Raw genomic sequence first — 21,133 nt, forward strand, 5'->3', positions numbered from 1 at the left:
ATCGTAATCATCATAATGCTTGTTGAAATTGAGATAAGGTACAAGATAGTATTAAATAATAAGAAGTAATTAAATATTAATAATGATAGAGACATGAACTAGAATTATTTTCGAATTTTATAAAATCAGCAAAGAATGCCAGTTAATGCTACATTTTTCTTTACAATCATTACTTAATGATTAATTAACAAAGCCACTAAAATAATCCGCACGAAAGGATCACTCACGGTCACTGCGGGAGTTATGATATGAACCTCTATGATTTGAATAGAAACTGTGTTACAGAAGTGAAAGACCTCTATCTGAAAGGTTTCTTTGGAAAGTGTGCAATAGTCCACTATTTTACAACCTCTCTCAATCTATATTTCTCATTTCTGACCTATGAATGGCTAATAAGATTACATTAACTAGAAAGCAAAGGCATTTATATGACTCTATTGTACGTAGGAGGACACTTTACAGTGCAGCTAGAACAATCAGAGGGGAAAACGTCTGCTTAACCACAGTGTTTAACAGGTATGAAACTTGTTTATTAGGAGCAGGGTGGCTGGTATGCCCGTCATGTTCCGGTTATTGATCATACCGCTGGAACCGCACACGCTTTGGCTTTGATGAATCTGTCTCTCATTTGCTGGGGTTTTTACTAAAGTGCCTTTCATCTCGCGGCAGATCTATCACCTGTCACGTAAAGCTCATGGTACAAGCAGATCTGAAAGCTACACGCCCGCACGCCCACCATGTGGCCTGTAATAGGACCAGGGACAGGAACTAATATTACTGAGTGTATTGGTTTGATGTGCTTCCCCCTCCAGGGTCAGAGGGTGTGAGATAAATCAGGACAGATGCCAAAGGAAAACCGTATTCAGGAGGGAATGGACTTGAAGGGACAGGAAAGAGAGGAGAGGAAGAGAGAATGGATTGTGTGGATGTGACAGGCCATTACTAAACTTTATCATGAGGCCATAACGCTGGGGATCATTTCATCAGAGACAAAAGGAATAAATCTAAAGTGCAGCTTGTCAGAGATTGTGACGGACAGCCAAACCCTTGGACACCACTGCTGGAGGTCATCCGGTGACAAGCAGACACAAACGCTGTGTTTTAAAGATCCGTCTGTGTCACAGGTCAGGCGAGCAGATGCAAATACAGGGCTGACATGATAAGATGTGACAATAATAAAGATCCTAAGACAGTTTTAGGAAGTCTCGTTCAGGGGACAAGATCAAGAAGGAATTGTCTTACCTCTGAAATGAATCCATCTTCCGTTTCCCATTCTTTCTGCCGTGTGTCATACAGGTTCTTAGAGTGCTACGATAAAACAGGGCAACACACACACACACATTCACTCACATCTACAGACACTTCTCAGTCACCAATCCACCTACCAACGTGCGTATATGGACTGTGGGAGGAAACCAGAGCACCCGGTGGAAACCCACGCAGACTCAGGGAGAACACACCACACTCCTCACAGACAGTCACCCGGAGGAAACCCATGCAGACACAGAGAGAACACACCACACTCCTCACAGACAGTCACCCGGAGGAAACCTAAGCAGACACAGAGAGAACACACCACACTCCTCACAGACAGTCACCCGGAGGAAACCCACGCAGAAACTGAGAGAACACACCACACTCCTCACAGACAGTCACCCGGAGGAAACCCACGCAGAAACAGGGAGAACACACCACACTCCTCACAGACAGTCACCCGGAGGAAACCCAAGCAGACACAGAGAGAACACACCACACTCCTCACAGACAGTCACCCGGAGGAAACCTAATCAGACACAGAGAGAACACACCACACTCCTCACAGACAGTCACCCGGAGGAAACCCACGCAACCTCCAACCTCGAACCCACAACCTCCAGGTCTCTGGAGCTGTGAGACATAGACACTACATGCTGCACCCGACTTGGTATTAAACGTCTTTAAATTAAATAGAGTAAGTTTCAAACTTCACCTGGGAAGCTGCCATTTTGAAATTAATTGTTTTCTTTGCTTTTCTCTCTTTCTTTAGAATCCTAAACCCAGGCTAAAGAATATTATTATTGGTGGAGTGATCTGTTACTCCTCTAGATATTAGCATTCTATATTTTGTACTTATCCTGTATCATCCATGGTCCCTAAAGCTTGAGTGCTCTCCAATACATAGCACTTTGGCAGCTTTTAGCCCCTGGGAGCTAGTACCAAAGATTTTGTAATACACTGTAATTTGTGCACAATAAAACTTGTATTCAGTTTGATCTAATCTTATGTGTCAAACACAGGGAACGTCAAAGAAGCGCTTTTGTGTTACTGGATTATTGCTTTGCCCAGATATTGCATCTCATTTTTTTTCCTTCTTCATTTGATATTACAATCCAAGCTCATGGTGTTTGGAGTTATGGGCGTTACGTCAGTACAGAGGCAAGGATTGGAGAAAAGATACAGTCTAAGGAATCAGGAAGATTAAAAGCTAGGGTTAAAAGTGGATAAAGAGCTGGAGGTGGTGGTGGGTTGGTCATTATGAAGAGAGGTATGTCCTATAATGACTCTCACTGTAGTGTCACATGCATTTGTGTTGATATTGGTGCTAAAAATTGACATCACTGACATGTCACTGAAAACCTTGACGCAGAACTTAGAACCTTTCCTTTAACATTTTCTGTCATATTTTTTAACCTATAACTGACGTGACCTTGAGAGATTTTGGTACATGAAGCACATACCTCAAATCCTGCTCCATATATACGATACTTCTAATAACATCCTGCTGTTTGTAGAAATTCTTAGAAGTGATACATTTCTTGAGATACTCTTTATTTCTCCCACTAGAGGGTGTTAAGCCCTTCCTCGGCACACTGTAACACAGCAGCCTGCGTCCAGCAATTTGTAAAGTCTCAGTTCTGTAAAAAAGAACAACAATCATCCTTTCTTAGTTTTTCTGTTTTGTTCCCATTGCCCAGAATTTGAGAGCGAAATGAAATAATGATTGCCCCTGTCCCATTAAGGAGAAAAACGAAAGAGGGCCATGTGTGGATGGTTTGGATTGAGTGCCAGGCTGGAGACACTGCTTTTGCTTTGATCTAATCTGGTCTGTGCTGTGCTCTCAGACCAGCCTTAACACTAACCCTGAGAGAGAGAGTGTGTGAGAGAGAGAGAGAGAGAGAGAGAGAGAGAGAGAGAGAGAGAGAGAGAGAGAGAGAGAGAGAGAGAGAGAGACTGATACAGTGGAGATTTAAAGACTGGATTACATCTCTAGAGAGCACAAATTTGACATGGCTGTGTATAAGTGCAATCCAGAATTCAAAAGATAATAAGGTTTTGGGACGTTTTAGTGGTTTTAGGGTCGTTCAAACTTACATTCATTCATTTTTTCATTTGTTTATTTATTTAGCAACTATCAGCTTCAGCTTTGCATCTTAAAACAGTGGAGATGACAATTTATTAAGCACAGCAAATCAATATTTAAAAAAAAATCATTTAATAATTAAAAACCACAACATTCTACTTGGTATTTTCACGGTAGTTGTAAAACAATAGTTCTGGTTTTCTCCCACGGGCCAAAAACACACGTTGGTAGGTGGATTGACGACTCAAAAGTGTTCATAAGTGTGAGTGTGTGAGTGAATGTGTGAGTGTGGTGCCCCCTCCAGGGCGTGTTCCTGCTCTGCGCCCAGTGTTTCCGGGTAGGCTCCGGACCCACCGCGACCCTGAACTGGGTAAGCGGTTACAGACAATGAACGAATGAATGTAAAACAATAAAACATCTGTTACATACTCATGCTGATACATTAGTTTCTTAATCATAATAGCAAAACAAAATTGTAACAAACCAAATATCTCAAATATGACTTTTGAAATATAAGAATTCCATGAGATGCCTGGACACAAAGTAGTTCGATAGAATCGATGAAACAGTGTAAAGAAAACATTTGAATATTTTGATTTAAAGATTGATGTGAGCTCTTTACGTGGCACAGCACGTAGTGTTGCAGTGACACAGCTCCAGGGACCTTGAGGTTGTGGGTTCGATTCCCACTCCGGGTGACTGTCTGTGAGGAGTGTGGTGTGTTCTCTCTGTGTGGGTTTCCTCCGGGTGACTGTCTGTGAGGAGTGTGGTGTGTTCTCCCTGTGTCTGCGTGGGTTTCCTCCGGGTGACTGTCTGTGAGGAGTGTGGTGTGTTCTCCCTGTGTCTGTGTGGGTTTCCTCCGGGTGACTGTCTGTGAGGAGTGTGGTGTGTTCTCTCTGTGTGGGTTTCCTCCGGGTGACTGTCTGTGAGGAGTGTGGTGTGTTCTCCCTGTGTCTGTGTGGGTTTCCATCGGGTGACTGTCTGTGAGGAGTGTGGTGTGTTCTCCCTGTGTCTGCGTGGGTTTCCTCCGGGTGACTGTCTGTGAGGAGTGTGGTGTGTTCTCCCTGTGTCTGCGTGGGTTTCCTCCGGGTGACTGTCTGTGAGGAGTGTGGTGTGTTCTCCCTGTGTCTGCGTGGGTTTCCTCTGGGTGACTGTCTGTGAGGAGTGTGGTGTGTTCTCCCTGTGTCTGCGTGGGTTTCCTCTGGGTGACTGTCTGTGAGGAGTGTGGTGTGTTCTCTCTGTGTCTGCGTGGGATTCCTCTGGGTGCTCCGGTTTCCTCCCACAGTCCAAAAACACACGTTTTGTAGGTGGATTGGCGAATCAAAAGTGTCCGTAGGTGTGTGTGTGTTTGTGTTGCCCTGTGAAGGACTGGCGCCCCCTCCAGGGTGTGTTCCCGCCTTGTGCCCAATGATTCCAGGTAGACTCTGGACCCAACGCGACCCTGAAATGGATAAGGGTTACAGATAATGAATGAATGAATGTGAGCTCTTTAAATAATAATTCTTTATATATATATATATATATATATATATATATATATATATATATATATATATATATATATATATATATATATATATATTCCTTTAAAAGATTCTGTGTATGTTCCTTTCCTCTCATTAAGAAGCTCGTGTTGCTGGGTTCAATTCCACTCAAGTCTCAAGTGGATCACATGGGTCTTCCTCATTAGAGCTAAGTCTGAGCTAATCAAATTCTTCCACATTCTAATGTGCCTCGTGTATCTGTTTGCCATACACCTGAGCTAAACAGGCTATATTGACAAAAGCAGAGCGTTTGATTAAGTCGATGATGAGTCATTCAGCCAATCTGTTTAATTCTGTGCTTTGCTTTATTACAGTAATCCCTCACGCAGCCGACCTTCAGATCCCCTCCTCCGCTCTTCTCTTGTTGTGATTAAATGTGGGCAAGGTCAAACGTTTTTAGAATGTATGACACGTAGTGCCGCACCAAGGAGGAATTAACTCTCTCTTCGTTGCTAATGAAGACTTTTCATGGATTGAGATTCTGCGAGGTCAGCTAAAGTAAAGAATATGTTTGGGTTAACTGCTAAGTGACAAACAGCTAACATGAATGTTCATATCTGCTGTGTTTAGAAACTAAAGCATGAAAAAAAGGAATAACATGAAGGAACATATCACACAGGTATTTAGCATAAAGAAGTCTTAGCCTGACACACACTGCCAGTAAAACTTTTGTATTTCTTCTGGAAGTATGGATATTGACCATTAGCTGAAGAGCGTTAAGGGCAGCACAGTGGCACAGCAGATAGTGTTGGAGTCACACAGCTCCAGGGACCTGGAAGTTGTGGGTTCGAGGAGTGTGGTGTGTTCTCCCTGTGTCTGCATGTGTTTCCTCCGGGTGACTGTCTGTGAGGAGTGTGGTGTGTTCTCCCTGTGTCTGCTTGTGTTTCCTCCGGGTGACTGTCTGTGAGGAGTGTGGTGTGTTCTCCATGTGTCTGTGTGGGTTTCCTCCGGGTGAGTGTCTGTGAGGAGTGTGATGTGTTCTCTCTGTGTCTGTGTGGGTTTTCTCCGGGTGACTGTCTGTGAGGAGTGTGGTGTGTTCCCTATGTATGCGTGGGTTTTCTCTGGGTGACTGTCTGTGAGGAGTGTGATGTGTTCTCTCTGTGTCTGCGTGGGTTTCCTCCGGGTGACTGTGAGAAGTGTGGTGTGTTCTCTCTGTGTCTGTGTGGGTTTTCTCCGGGTGACAGTCTGTGAGAAGTGTGGTGTGTTCTCTATGTATGCGTGGGTTTCCTCCGGGGTGACTGTCTGTGAGGAGTGTGGTGTGTTCTCCCTGTGTCTACATGGGTTTCCTCCGGCTGACTGTCAGTGAGGAGTGTGGTGTGTTCTCTCAGTGTCTGTGTGGGTTTCCTCCGGGTGACTGTCTGTGAGGAGTGTGGTGTGTTCTCCCTGTGTCTGTGTGGGTTTCCTCCGGGTGCTCCCGTTTCCTCCCACGGTCCAAAAACACACGTTGGTAGGTGGATTGGCAGCTCAAAAGTGTCCTTGTGTGTGTGTGTTGCCCTGTGAAGGACTGGTGCCCCCTCCAGGGTGTATTCCCGCCTTGTGCCCAATGATTCCAGGTAGGCTCTGGACCCACCGCGACCCTGAACTGGATAAGCGCTTACAGATAATGAATGAATGAGGAGAGTAAACCCACACAGACATGGAGAGAACACCACATACTCCTCACCTGAGTTGGGGATTGAACACAACCCCAATATGCCAATATGGAGTCAAAATAGGGTCAAAAAAAGATTTTGAGATTTTCCTATAGATCAATTTGCTGGCAAACCAGGGTCAAACATCCGTATTGACTGAAAGTGGGTCACAAATAGAGTAGTGACGGTGTATGTGCAGAATTGTACCGTTACACTCAAAGTCTCCCATAGTCACACATGGAACCTTAAGATTTTCATGTGATTTTTATCCTCTGGCACAATTTAAGTAATTTAAGCAGTACTGGTTCTCACATTCACAACATTTCATTTACAAATGCCAATACTTTTTACACATTTAAAAATCTGTCAATATATTAAACATATTTTACACATTTGTGAATTTTAATTATTATTATTATTATTAGTATTGTTCTTTAATTTGTGAATATTGTTTTACAAAACCTTTTTGACCCTATTTTGACTCCATACACCAAGACCCTGGAGCTGTTTCACAGTGACTTATGTATTTACATGGTTTAGAAAAACTTGAAAAACCCTTGACTTTATGTTCTGTTTTATATAAAATACTTCTGAACCCAAATGTAATATCATTATTAAAGCTTTATAATTTACTTGTTCAGACTTCCTGTCGTATAACAATTCGCCAAAGGTTTCGATCTGAAAATCATTACAAAGGAAAACTGTGTGTCTGAGATACTTCACAAAGGCTAGATTTGTATTATCCGCCGGAGTGGCTGGTGTAGGTATAGAGGAATTACAGTGGGCTTTTGTATCACATCAGGCCACTTGATAAGGTGATACCGTGAGAGCATCAGTCACGACAGATTGTGGGATTACAGGGGGATTACTATGTGTCTGGACCGCAACACGTGATAAATTTGGTTAGCATGAGAAGATTGGTCTTGTTTCCGTTCAGTCTGACAGCTAAAGCTCTAAAGTCTGTGTAAACACTGTCTTAAGATTTGAAGAGATAAACACACACTGATATCACTATTGTGTGAGGAATTAGGATTTTACACTCACAGATACAGATACAACAGAAAACACATTAATAGTGTAAGACCTGTTTGGAAATAGACAGAGAATGGAAAGGGTCACAAATGAGATTAAGGGAAGAACTAACCTAAATTTCACAGCTAGGTTTACGTCCTTATAAGCCATTAAGAAGGAGGTCACTAAAGCTGCAGAAATCCAGCCGAACGCAGAACTTTCTTGGCATCATAATACTGACCACTGGCTGCCTGTTGACTCTTTTTATTTGGAAGATTAAGGCAGGCGGCCGTGTAGCACGGAGACTAAAAAAGGCATAAATCCCCATGTTCTCCATTTGTTACAAAAAAGAAAGAGAAAGGGAAAACGGATTTTATTTTTTATAGTGCCCACCATCTGTTGGATTGGACTGCAGTTTGAGAGTTTGGGACTGAGCACAGCTGCTGACTGCAGACAGGACGCCCTGATCAGTGCCAGCCTCAGAGTTTCCTCAAATATCTAATGGCCTCTTATATACACATTTGTGGCAGAATGGACCTTAAAGCTGCTCATATGTAAAGGCAGAGTAAAAACAATCGGCAGGGAAGTTATGGACAATGGAGCATTACCACAACATTATCACACTATTTAAAACACCAATATTCCAACCTTTTTTCCAGGTTCTATATGAGGGGTTCTTAAATCTTTGATCTTGCAGTCCCCCAAAAAACTGGTCTTATCTCACAACCACCCCCCAATTTCCCAACCCTATGATTTGATAGCATACTGTTATGGCTAATCTCTTTCAAGCATTAATCACACCATGGAGCAGGAAGCAGAAGCTACAATGCAATAATTGTTAAGCTTTATTTAAAATAACAAGTGTAATGCACATCCATTTCAAGATGCTTCTTCATTTTGACTGATGTTAAACTCTCATTTGCCAGTTTTTCCTGAACACAGTGTGTGATCCCTTTCATTTCTAACGTGGCACGTGAATATGTATTTTATAAATCCTATCTGATACTAATGTTTTTTCTTTCTCATTATTTTATGCACGGTGCCCTGGAGATGCTTGTGTAGAAACAGACGCATATGTTCATGGCTCATCTGAACATTTTACTGGCTTTCAGGAGCCATTTCACAACTTTTTCTCATTCATTCATTATCTGTAACCCTTATCCAGTTCAGGGTCGCAGTGGGTCCAGAGCCTGCCTGGAATCATTGGACGAAAATACACCCTGGAGGGGGCGCTAGTCCTTCACCGAGCAAAACACACACACACTAACCCATTCACTCACACCTACGGACACTTTTGAGTAACCAATCCACCTACCAACGTGTGTTTTTGGACCGTGGGAGGAAACCGGAGCACCCGGAGGAAACCCATGCAAACACAGAGAGAACAGACCACACTTGTCACAGACAGTCACCCGGAGGAAACCCACGCAAACACAGAGAGAACAGACCACACTTGTCACAGACAGTCACCCGGAGGAAACCCAGGCAGACTCAGGGAGAACACAACAAATTCCTCACAGACAGTCACCCGGAGGAAACCCACACAGACACAGGGAGAACACACCACACTCCTCACAGACAGTCACCCGGAGGACACCCATGCAGACACAGGGAGAACACAACACTCTCCTCACAGACAGTCACCCGGAGGAAACCCACGCAGACACAGGGAGAACACACCACACTCCTCACAGACACTCACCCGGAGGAAACCCATGCAGACACAGGGAGAACACACCACACAGTCAGTCACCCGGATGAAACCCATGCAGACACAGGGAGAACACACCACACTCCTCACAGACAGTCACCCGGAGGAAACCCATGCAGACACAGGGAAAACATACCACACTCCTCACAAACAGTCACCTGGAGGAAACCTACGCAGACACAGGGAGAACACACCACACTCCTCACAGACAGTCACCCAGAGCAGGACTCGAACCCACAACCTCCAGGTCCCAGGAGCTGTGTGACTTCGACACTAACCTGCTGCACCACCGCCCCATTTCACAACATATTTTATATCAAGCCCGCTGAATAGTTTTAAAAGTGGTAGATCTAAAATTTAAACATATTTATAAAAATCTGTCCATTCATCTCACAACACACTAAAGGATTGTGGTTCCCAGTTTAAGAACCGCAGTACAATATGATACACATTTTTGTTGGTTTATATTAGTGCAAACTAGCCAGTAATAATAATGTGACAATTTGAATTTAGATCGGTCTATTCTTTTACAGTTTCATGGCCACTTACCCTATTAGTTTCTACATCAGAATTACATTTGAGTGGCTGCTTTGATAATATCTGATTTAAGCCACTTCAAAGCCTGAAATGTAGATGCAGTCCACGCTCATATTGCATCCTATAAACGTCTACATGGATACATGCCGGGGTGACACAAAACTCAATTACGAAAGCCATATGAATCCTGTCATGTAAAACACTGCCTGAAGCTAATCATCCCCGTTATTCTGTGTTGTGTACAGGCAGTAGGCGACTGAGATGGGCGTTCGTCTGGGACGGCTGAGCAACGCTCTGTGGCCAGCGCTACTGCTGCTGTTGTTCTGTGCCTCGCCCTGTTGCAAGGGTCGCCCGTTCACCACTGTGGAGCCCACCGTCAACGTGGCTGTGGTGTTCAGCGGCTCGACCTACCAGACGGAGATAAAGGGCCGCCTGAGCAGGGAGAACTTTCTGGACCTGCCACTGGAAGTGAACCCCATCACTGTGCTGGTCAACAACACCAATCCCCGGGCACTGCTGACCCGCATCTGCGACACGCTGGCGGCCAACAGGGTCCACGGCGTGGTGTTTGAGGACAACATCGGCTCAGAGGCCGTGGCACAGATCTTGGACTTCATCTCCACTCAGACAGCCGTGCCCATCGTGGGCATTAGTGGGGGGTCCGCAGTCGTCCTGCCGCACAAGGTCAGATTTGCTCTTTGATGCCAGTTTTTGCAGCTTGCTAGACAGCAGACTGTGTACTTCTGCCATGGGAGCAGTGACCTAGGCAAGAGGTCCTAAAATAACCCCTTATCCTGCACTGCAGTGCTTTCTCTCCAACCTAGCCATAGCGGTTTCGTATCTAGTGTGTTTAGACAAACATCAGGTAAAAAACAGGACTCTTCGCTGTTGTCATAAACTGAACTCAGTCATAAAAGTGACATCATTGCTTTGGGTGAGGTCATAATTTTAGTTTAGTTCTACCAACACTGGACATAAGCCTATTGCTTCAGAATGTGAATGTGGTGAAATCGTATACTGAATACTTTTGGTTTTGGTGGTGTTCATACTTTGAAATTTGAGAAAGTGAATCACGCATAGATCTCAGAAGGAAGGACCACCTGGGTTATGACTCAAACTATCTATCCCACATTTATTCTTTCAATGCATTAATATTTATGGCCATTTTTTTGAAGGAAAATAGAGGCACTCTGTCTGGCTGAGTCTTTATTTCTTTACTTCTGCAGATCTGAATTCAAAATGATCCTAGATTTCAGGAAATAATTAAATCCACTGATAGCAGCATAAGATGACAGTGCTAACAAACCAAAGCAAGAGGTTCCATAATATTTTCCCCCTACATGAGGTTTGCTTAGCTGAGTGTGCACCGTGTGTTCATTACTTTCATTGTGTTGTGTTCGAGGACTGAGGCACGATGATTATCAAAATGATTAGATCATGAGTTAAAGTGTGTTAGAGTAATGAGAACATTACAGATCACTGACCAGAAAACTGGCCAGTAGCAGGTAAACAAACTGAGAAAAACATAGAATTATCACAGAATAGTGGACATATAAAGATAATGAGAAGAGTAAGATAGTGAAAGCCTTTAACACAAAAACACCCTCTTTCCAGACCAGAAATTAGTTATAATTAACAGAATCATTACTGTCGCTCTCATTAACAGGCTCAGTTAGTGTTTCCCTCTTCAGAGACTTATGGCTCAAATGAACACAGATAATGCCCTCCACCTTCTCAAATAATTTACACATTAAAACATCTTTGCTATCTTTGCAGACTGACAGATTAAAAATTGAAAATATTTATTGAAAATGTTGTCTGTGAGCTAAATGTCTGTTGTTAGCTTCTTTATATTCACACTGGAGCTAAAAGTCTAATGTAACCAGGCAATGGATGCTCCTTTTCTGCCAACTAGACTTGTGCGAAAACTTAATGTTATTAAGTCATCTCAAAATAATGTGGTTTTGGAAATCATGTGATCACTTCTGTGGTTAGTGGTAGGAGAATGCTATTGCAATAATGAATCTGCACAATCTTTTACTTACAGACTTATAAATGGAACGTTCCACTGACTGTTCCGTTGACTCCACTAAACATCTCCCAATCTAATTATGTTAATAGGTGGTCAGTAGGTGACTCCAGTCCAAGGCTCTGACTTCAGCTGTATGAGGTACAGTTATTTATTATGGTCATTGCATCAAAGTAGGCTAGAACATATACTGAAAAGGCTAGCTTCCTTTCTATACAAAGCCCCACACTAGACTTCAGCACAACACCAAAAATTACCAGGAAAGTACTAGGATAATCAATAAAACACCCTCCCTGTACACACAGCACCACGTCAAATAATTATGCCTAGCTATACCCCCATGTTTCCCACTGAAATGTGCAGACAAATGGCAAATGTGTAGTGCCCTGGGTTTTCAGCACCTTCATGACTAGCGAGTTTGCCCACAAGCAACAGGACATGATCAGCTAACCCTACTTTCTGCCAAAGACAGGGGAACGCATGCACAGTCGCCGGGAAGTCCGACCTCCTGATGCAGGTTTCTCAGATGGGAGCCAATCAGCTTCAAAGACTGGTTCCCCACACAAACTTAAAGCCATTGATTGTCATTCATGGCCAATCTTCCTCAGGTGACTGATTTTAGTTGCACATTAGTCAGCTCCCACACTTGCCGCAGAGGGATTTGATGTGTTTGCTATAAAGAGAATTTGGTTTAGTATGACACACACACACACACACACACACACACACACACACACTGTCAGAACCCATATACTTATTGGTGGTGATTTAGACATACAGCTAATACAATGATAATTACATGTTGCCTGTTAAAGACATTACCTACAAAGCGAATATTGGGAAACAAAGCTTGGGTTTTCCGTCTATATTTTGGGAAAAAGGCAAACTGTTAAACTGAATGAGTTTTGTCAAACACTCTCTTTAACTTCATTCTTTATATCACTGCAAACCGTTCCCCTCCTACAGGAACCCTGCTATAAGTCATATCATTTTATCCCATCAAATATTATATTGTCTCTCCAGAGCAGTTTAATAACACGGGAGATGTTTGTAAAGTGGAACTGCTTTTCCAAGATGGGGTATTGTTATGAGTTTCTTGGAGGTTCCTGCTTCAGGGCCAAACTTTAATTACAATAAAATGACTGCATCCGAATGCAAAGTCCAAAACAATCCTCTGTGCGTGAACGTACATCCCCACAATGTATGAGCAATCTCGCTGAAACATAGCAATAAGCTGCCACACTGGATTTCCAGATGGAGCAGAAAAGGCGAATGGATGCTAGCCAACACATTCCAGTATTTTATCACTTCCATACAAATGACTGCGTACAGGGAACAGAGGGTATTATCAGACCCCAGCTCAGTTATTCCCCACATAATAATCACAACAGATATTCACGACAATATCTGAAGAGGTGAAGGAGACTGCCAACAGTCAAACTGCTCTAAACACACAGCAGAGTGCTACAGTATTAGATAAACCCCTGATGGGCATGGGTTTTAACACACTCACTTTCTCTCTCATTTACTGCCTCATGTTAATTAGGATGAATCTTCATCTCACTGGGGTGCTATTACCACTCAAGGACCTTATGTACTTTATAAGAGTGATAAGAGTGATGCTTTGCATAATTGACACCTTGTGTCTTTATTCAAACTTGTCAAAAAAGTGGCCTGTTATTGCTCACATCTGATGCAACCGAAAAACCATTACCACTAATTATTAGCAAAATTCCACTGAAATGCTTTGCCAATGGCCTGAAATATGATGCTGCGGCTTTATTATATTAAAATACAAAGCTTTAGCTGGTTGTAGGTGTCTTGAGCTGGTCGTTGATGGTCAAGGTGACTGGAAAACTGATCATTTAGGCAAAACATACCATGTGCTGGTAAGCTAGCAGGTTAACCAGCGTAGCGTATATTGCATTTGATTTTGGTCGTGCTTGGTGGTGCTGGTCAATCAGCCTGGTCAAGCTTAGTCATAATGGTTGTCTAGTTTGGTCAGGCTGATCATGCTTTTAGTCCAGCTAAACAATCAAATTTAAATGAAAACATACCCTAAGCGGGTTAAGATTTAAGCTAGTCAACCAGCTAAACCAGCACGACTAGCTTTAGCTGGTCATGCAGGGATGTACAACATGAAATAACAGCTACAAATGGATGCGGTTATGAACAAAGCACAGATTTACATAGTTATACTTCCTGTAATACCCTTTGTTAAGTTTACTGAGCAAAATAGTACAAACCGAATTCCAAAAGAGTTGGGACACTAAACAAATTGTGAATAAAAACTGAATGCAATTATGTGGAGGTGCCAACATCTAATATTTCATTCAGAATAGAACACGAATCACAGATCAAAAGTTTAAACTTCAGTTTAAATATCATTTTAAGGGAAAAATATGTTGTTTCAAAATTTCATGGCGTCAACAAATGTTATGTTATGCACGACTGATGATGATAACTTAAAAGTCTTTGCTATTTTACGCTGGGTAACACCATTCTGGTATTGCTGCACTATTTTTCTGCACAACAATGGTGGAATTGGTGATCCTCTTACCGTCTTGGCTTCAGAGAGACACTGACACTCTGAGAAGCTCTTTTTATACACAATCATGTTGTCAATTGACCTAATTAGTGTTAATTGGTCTTCCAGCTGTTCGTTATTTGCTCAATTTCCTTTTTCCAGCCACTTATTGCTACTTGTCCCAACTTTTTGGGGATTTGTTGAGACTGTGAAATTTTGAATCAACATATTTTTCCTTTAAAACGTTACATTTACTCAGATTAAACTTTTGATCTGTCATCTATGTTCTACTACGAATAAAATTTTGACATTTGCCGTCTCCACATCATTGCAATTCAGTTTTTATTCACATTTTCTTTAGTGTCCCAACTTTTTTGGAATCCGGTTTGTAAAAGTAGAGTGTGACACTACAAAGGCCATGTAAAATGACGTTTAATAACTATTATAACATGTTTATATCCAAATCTCAATGGAGGCATAGTTCAATACACTGTGTGCACAAGACAAAATCGAATTTAAACAGATTTTATAAAAACTGGAAAAACTGTTTAAGGTTAAGAAGATTGCGTAAGGTGTCAAAGTGCTTTTAGTGGATGTAACCGATGCAAGCGTTGTAATTTGTGAGCACTGCGTCATTCGATTGATCTGCTGGACAATAAACTTAAAATAGTCAAGTGAACCCGAGAAGATTGGATATTATGCTCTGTGCAGGTCTATTAGATTCTAACAGCTGCTAGGGTAATAAGACCTTCTTATTCTCCTCCATATGTTGCTGCAGTTTGCTCCCTGTCCAGCAGCTAAATGGATTTTGGAACTATGATGGGGACTCTGGGCATCTGCACTGTTTCTCAGGGGCTGCGAAGTGTCATTTGCAGCGTAATATACCTCCCTGAGGTCATTTACCCCATAATTATCTCAACTTGGCAACTGCAGCACTTGATAATTCATAATAAATGACAGAGTAAATAAAGCTGTGATAGGCAGGAGAGTTTATGCAGCAGATTAGTTTTATTTATGCTTTTATGTAAACAAATTATGACTTTTCTGTTGCTTAGGTTTCCATTGACTGGACTGATGCATTAGAAACATTTGAAATATTTAAAATAAAATACAGCTGATAAATTAAATACTGAGTAATGTTCAATGTAGAAGAATCTTTGGAGTTACCAAATCCTGGATCAGCTAATCAATAATATACTTAACTAGGAATGGGAGAGCACAGGAAAACATGATATTTGGCCTTTAGAATAGAAAAGAATAGAATAATTGTCCACAATGTGGAAATTCATCTTTGGTAGCATCATTTTGGATAATTTGTAATTTCCACTGCATTTTAAAAACTTCCTGGGTTTCCTCCGGGTCACTGTCTGTGAGGAGTGTGGTGTGTTCTCCCTGTGTCTGCGTGGGTTTCCTCTAGGTGACTGTCTGTGAGGAGCGTGGTGTGTTCTCCCTGTGTCTGCGTGGGTTTTCTCCGGGTGACTGTGAGGAGTGTGGTGTGTTCTCCCTGTGTCTGCGTGTGTTTCCTCCAGGTGACTGTCAGTGAGGAGTGTGGTGTGTTCTCCCTGTGTTTGCGTGGGTTTCCTCCCACAGTCCAAAACCACATGTTGGTAGTTGGATTGGTGACTCAAAAGTGTCCGGTGTGAGTGAATGTGTGTGAGTTGCCCTGTGAAGGACTGGTGCCCCCTCCAGGGTATATTCCCGCCTTGTGAACAATGAATCCAGGTAGGCTCTGGACCCACGATACCCTGAACTGGATAAGCGCTTACAGCTAATGAATTAATTAATGAATTATAGTGATACATTTGTTCTGGGAGACAAGTTATCAAATTTCAATATAATATTATATAACAAACAAAATGGGAACAAAAAGCGTATGTTTTCTTGGGATGTCCTTATTGGGAATCAGTGTATATCCTATAACAAGGGCATACATTCCAGCTGTGCCCTATGACGTCTGTGATGAGACAATGTCTAGATTCCTATGGGGTCAGACTCACTAAGATTCTCGTCACTAAGAGACTGTCTGTCAGAGTAGGCCAAAACCAGACAAACAAGTAAAGGAGATTTCTCTTCTTTTTTTCTGTGCATTTTCAGCTTTTGTCATAACAAATATATAGTTTTTATAATATATAGCACTGCTGGGGTAGAACAGAGCTAGAATCTTTTTTTAGGAAAAGCCTCATACGTCAGAAAAGTCTTTCACCTGACACATCTGCCAAGAGACTGTCTTAAGCTGTCAGACAAGATGATGCGCTTGGCGAAAATAATAATATAATAATTCATTCAAATTAATGCCTTTGAAATACCAGCACATGTATTTTGACAGGAAACAGCATAGCCTATGTTTTGCTGGCAGAGTCTAGTGGAGCTTGTGTCTAAGTGTTTGAGGCACCAGGCTCACTGTTGAGAGATCCAGCTGATGTGGCACTGCTCTCATTAGTGGCTGGCATGACCAGGCCCCATGGCATCATGACAGCTGTCTCAGGTTCAGTCTGATTAATACCCTCCCCCTCCCTGAGACCCTGCCAAAGCAGGAGCATGAGGAGAAACCCCTGTCTCTGCAAAAACCACAACAGCCCAATGAAGTTTACTCAGTTTGTGATCCACATTGACCTTGACTCATTTCAGGTGAAAAAATACATGACATACTCTTTAAAATGAAAACAGTAAAAATACCATATTTGGAGCAATGACAAAAAAATAATAAAAAGTGTTCTTTAGAGAGCTTTCCACTGGATAGGAGTTCTTAATCTTTTTGCTTCATGGCCAACTTATTTACCAGAAAACACACCGATGACCCACTATGGCCTAATGACCACCAAGAAGGTGTGTAGCAGCTCACTTGGGTGTTTGAGAAACTCTGTTTAAACCACTAACTTCAGCACCAGTAAGTGGAATTTTCAGTGGGGTTTTTTTGGACAAAGTGATGATTTGAATGCCATTTAATGCCATTAATCTCATATTTTATACAATTTTGTTAAAGGGACTTATCATGCAAAACAATAATGTAATGTGATGAAATATATAATTATTTGTCAATGTACAACGTACAACGAAAGTGTCTTCTGCATTTAACCCATCTTTGGCAGTGCATACACACACAGCAGTGCACTAGGGGCTGTGAACACACACCCAGAGCAGGGGGCAGCCATCCCCAGCACCCGTGGAGCAGTTGTGGGTTCTGTGCCTTGCTCAAGGGCACTTCAGCCATGGATGTTCCTGCTGGTCTTTGGGAGTGGACCTGTAACTAATGGGCCACGGCTGCTGATATCACTGCCCACAATAACTCACAAAAAAAGTATTTTATTATGTCTTCAATTCGATGAAAATAGAAAATAATTGTTTACATTTCAACTGGAAGGGACAAATTTAAATTTAATACCAGCGAAATTCACATTAACTATGGTGCAGCAGGTAGTGTCGCAGTAAGCACAGGTTGTGGGTTCAAGTCCCGCTCCGGGTGACTTGACAGATGTGTTGTCCCCCGTGTCCAGGTGGGTTTCCTCCCACAGTCCAAAAAACACATGTTGGTAGGTGAACAGGTGACTTAAAAGTGTCTGTAGGTGTGAGTGAATGTGTGAGTCGCCCTGTGAAGGACTGGCGTGTGTTCCCCCCTTGCGCCCAGTGAAATCCCGGGTAGGCTCCGGACCCACCATGACCCTGAACCGCATAAGTGGTTACAGACAATGAATCAATGAATGAGTTCTTCTAACTGTGCATAGAAAATCAACAACAATTTTAGACCTCAGCCAAAAACCGATAAAACAGATAAACAGATAAACCTCCATCTGAATATGTCTCCATAACAGTGAAGTGATATCTTTTTAAAATCTCTTCCTCACTGTCTGCATTTTGCGAAAGGTAGGGGTCCACTTGAGATGGGCTTAAAATGGCACCTATAATGATTGATTAGTGGGCAGCGGTCCAAACTAGTGGATGGAGTATCTCTGCCAACATGGTGTCTTCAGCCATTTCTCAGGCTATTTCCTGATTACCTAAGGCCTGTTCTAGCAAAGTGAAGCAGAGCAAAATTAGCCTAGACTCCCATTTTGTCCTGGGGATATTTTGCTCAATTACTATGCTGATTAGGGCAATTAGAATACACCATCATTGCCAGGTTTAATCTCACGCTGGGCTGAAGGTAACACACTACAAACCATCTATTGTCTCTTAAAAAGGCAGTGAGGCACGAGAAGCTTCATAAAACATAGAGAAGATTCTTGTAATGAGTTCTCCTTGTTGTTGTTATTATTCAACGATTGGAATCCAAATTAAATCTGTGTAAACATTCGAATGTTGATCTTTCTTGAGCATGACGTGCACTGGATCTCATCATAAACCAAGTGTCTATAGATCTTCACACTGATGAGAATGAAGTCAAAGCACGTTCTCTATTGCCAGTCAATCATTGATCGAAGCTGTAGTCATGCTGCTGCCTGCACAGACAACAGATAAATCAAGGATAGAAATAATTTCCGAAAAGCATGCACTGAGGACGTTAACACAGGAGATGGTGTTTGTGCACATGCATGGCATTTATAAATACAAGACGAATACAAGAGAAGAGAAGAGGAGAACAGGAGCAAATGACAAAAGCAAACATTTTAAGCCTTCACAAATACCCCATTGAAGAATGGAGTATTTAAAATAATGTTGTGTTGAGTAGGGGTGGGGCGGCACGGTGGTGCAGCAGGTGGTGTCGCAGTCACACAGCTCCAGGGGCCTAGAGGTTGTGGGTTCGATTCCCATTCCGGGTGACTGTCTGTGAGGAGTTTGGTGTTCTCTCTGTGTCTGCGTGGGTTTACTCTGGGTGCTCCGGTTTCCTCCCACAGTCCAAAAACACACGTTGGTAGGTGGATTGGTGACTCAAAAGTGTCCGTGAGTGTGTGTGTGTTGCCCTGTGAAGGACTGGCACCCCCTCCAGGGTGTATTCCCGCCTTGTGCCCCATGATTCTTTGGCGATATGAAAAACACTAAAAAAATATATATAGTAAATTTAATATATTTAATATATATCAATAGTATTACATGGATATCCATTATCTGTCCATCCATCCATTATCTGTAACCGCTTATCCAATTTAGGGTCGCGGGGGGTCCAGAGCCTACCTGGAATCATTGGGCGCAAGGCGGGAATACACCCTGGAGGGGACGCCAGTCCTTCACAGGGCAACACAGACACACACACATTCACTCACACACTCATACCTACGGACACTTTCGAGTCGCCAATCCACCTGCAGCGTGTGTTTTTGGACTGTGGGAGGAAACCGGAGCACCCGGAGGAAACCCACGCGGACACGGGGAGAACACACCAACTCCTCACAGACAGTCACCCGGAGCGGGAATCGAACCCACAACCTCCAGGCCCCTGGAGCTGTGTGACTGCGACACTACCTGCTGCGCCACCGTGCCGTCCATTACATGGATATTTTTATTAAAATGTTTGTATTACTACATATGTAACAAACATTCAAAATAAAAAAATCTGTAAAGATTCTGATTTTGTATAAAACAATATTGTAGCACATAAAACTACCACACAACTAAATAAATAAATAAAACAAACACAGAGTAGTTGCTGTGCTGAGTCGTTATGTAAACAAGCCTGAATATCACGATTATCACGACATTGATTTTTTTACATTGTTTTAAAAATGATTACAATATTATCGCAACCTATATGCTATCGCCCAGTCCTAGCGCTGATAAATAATGTGAGCACTTCACAAGTGACATTCAACAAAAACAACATAACATTCCTCAGATACCAACAGTCCAATCATGAATCTGTATTCCTAATGTGAGCAATTTAATACAAGCCATGATCCCAAAATGAAAGAGCAATAACATCCTCAACATGACAAAGCCTGATATTAACTCTAACATTTTATATCTTCTCCTTGTCACATCTACACAACACATTGTATTTGTCAAGGGACTGAACATTCAGGAATATAACCCAAGTCCATACCACTGTGTGAAGATTTATTACTTTTCTGACTTTGATACTGATACCACAAAGCTCCAGACTCAACTGACACTAGGGCAAAACATCAAACGTTTATTTAATTGGTTTTAGAATAAAAAGTCAAATATGTACTGCTTAATTAACATGAATGATTTTTAAAATCAATTTCCTCTTTCATAATACAACATTTTTCAAATAAAAAAAAAAAAGAAAAAAAAAACACAAAAGAGTAAATGACTCACTGAAACATGGCTTTAACCTGTTGAAATAATAAAAAAAGGGGGTCAGGAGACATTAAAGTATAACCACTCAGGAAATGAAATTAGGTCCAATGGAGTCTAGTAGAAATCTATGAACATTTTAAAAAGAATGGTTTTATAATTCTATTTTTAATGTCAGTTCATTCCTGGAAGTTGCTACAACTTGACTTTCATCCTCCCTGTCAGGTAGCACTCTGTGACTTGTAGAGACTTGGTTTATAAATGTCTTACCCTCTCTAGAGTAACTCAGCTTTAGCAAACTGTCAACCTTTGGAATGTTCTTTTGTGAATGGGGAAAGTACTTCTGTTTTGCTGTTTTAATTGTTGCTTTAAAGGGCAGTTATTACTTTACTCAATTCATTGTGTATCTCTTGGCAAATAAACACACAGTATGAACAACCTTATTCTTATTCACCTAGATGGCAATTATTTATTTATTTATGTATATTTTTATTAAGTACAAGTACACATTTGTATTAATAAAAAACCCAATGTCAGAATTTAGTTCAACAAGTAAATGCAGCAATGATTTTCAATAAAAACAGGCAATACATTTTAAATACATTAACATA

General features: G+C 41.9%; 1 protein-coding gene across 1 annotated transcript in view; it reads left to right on the forward strand.

The window, feature by feature from the left end:
* The window catches only part of grin2ca (glutamate receptor, ionotropic, N-methyl D-aspartate 2Ca), an 80,705-nt gene that overhangs the window by 13,672 nt on the left and 45,900 nt on the right, over positions 1-21,133 (forward strand). The window contains exon 2 of the mRNA XM_066642277.1: positions 10,020-10,458. Coding sequence (XP_066498374.1) covers positions 10,036-10,458 — 423 coding nt within the window. The 5' untranslated portion in view covers positions 10,020-10,035. The remainder of the gene's footprint in view (positions 1-10,019; positions 10,459-21,133) is intronic.

This window comes from Hoplias malabaricus, chromosome 13 (genome assembly GCF_029633855.1).
Source record: "Hoplias malabaricus isolate fHopMal1 chromosome 13, fHopMal1.hap1, whole genome shotgun sequence".
In the NCBI taxonomy this organism is placed as follows: domain Eukaryota; kingdom Metazoa; phylum Chordata; class Actinopteri; order Characiformes; family Erythrinidae; genus Hoplias; species Hoplias malabaricus.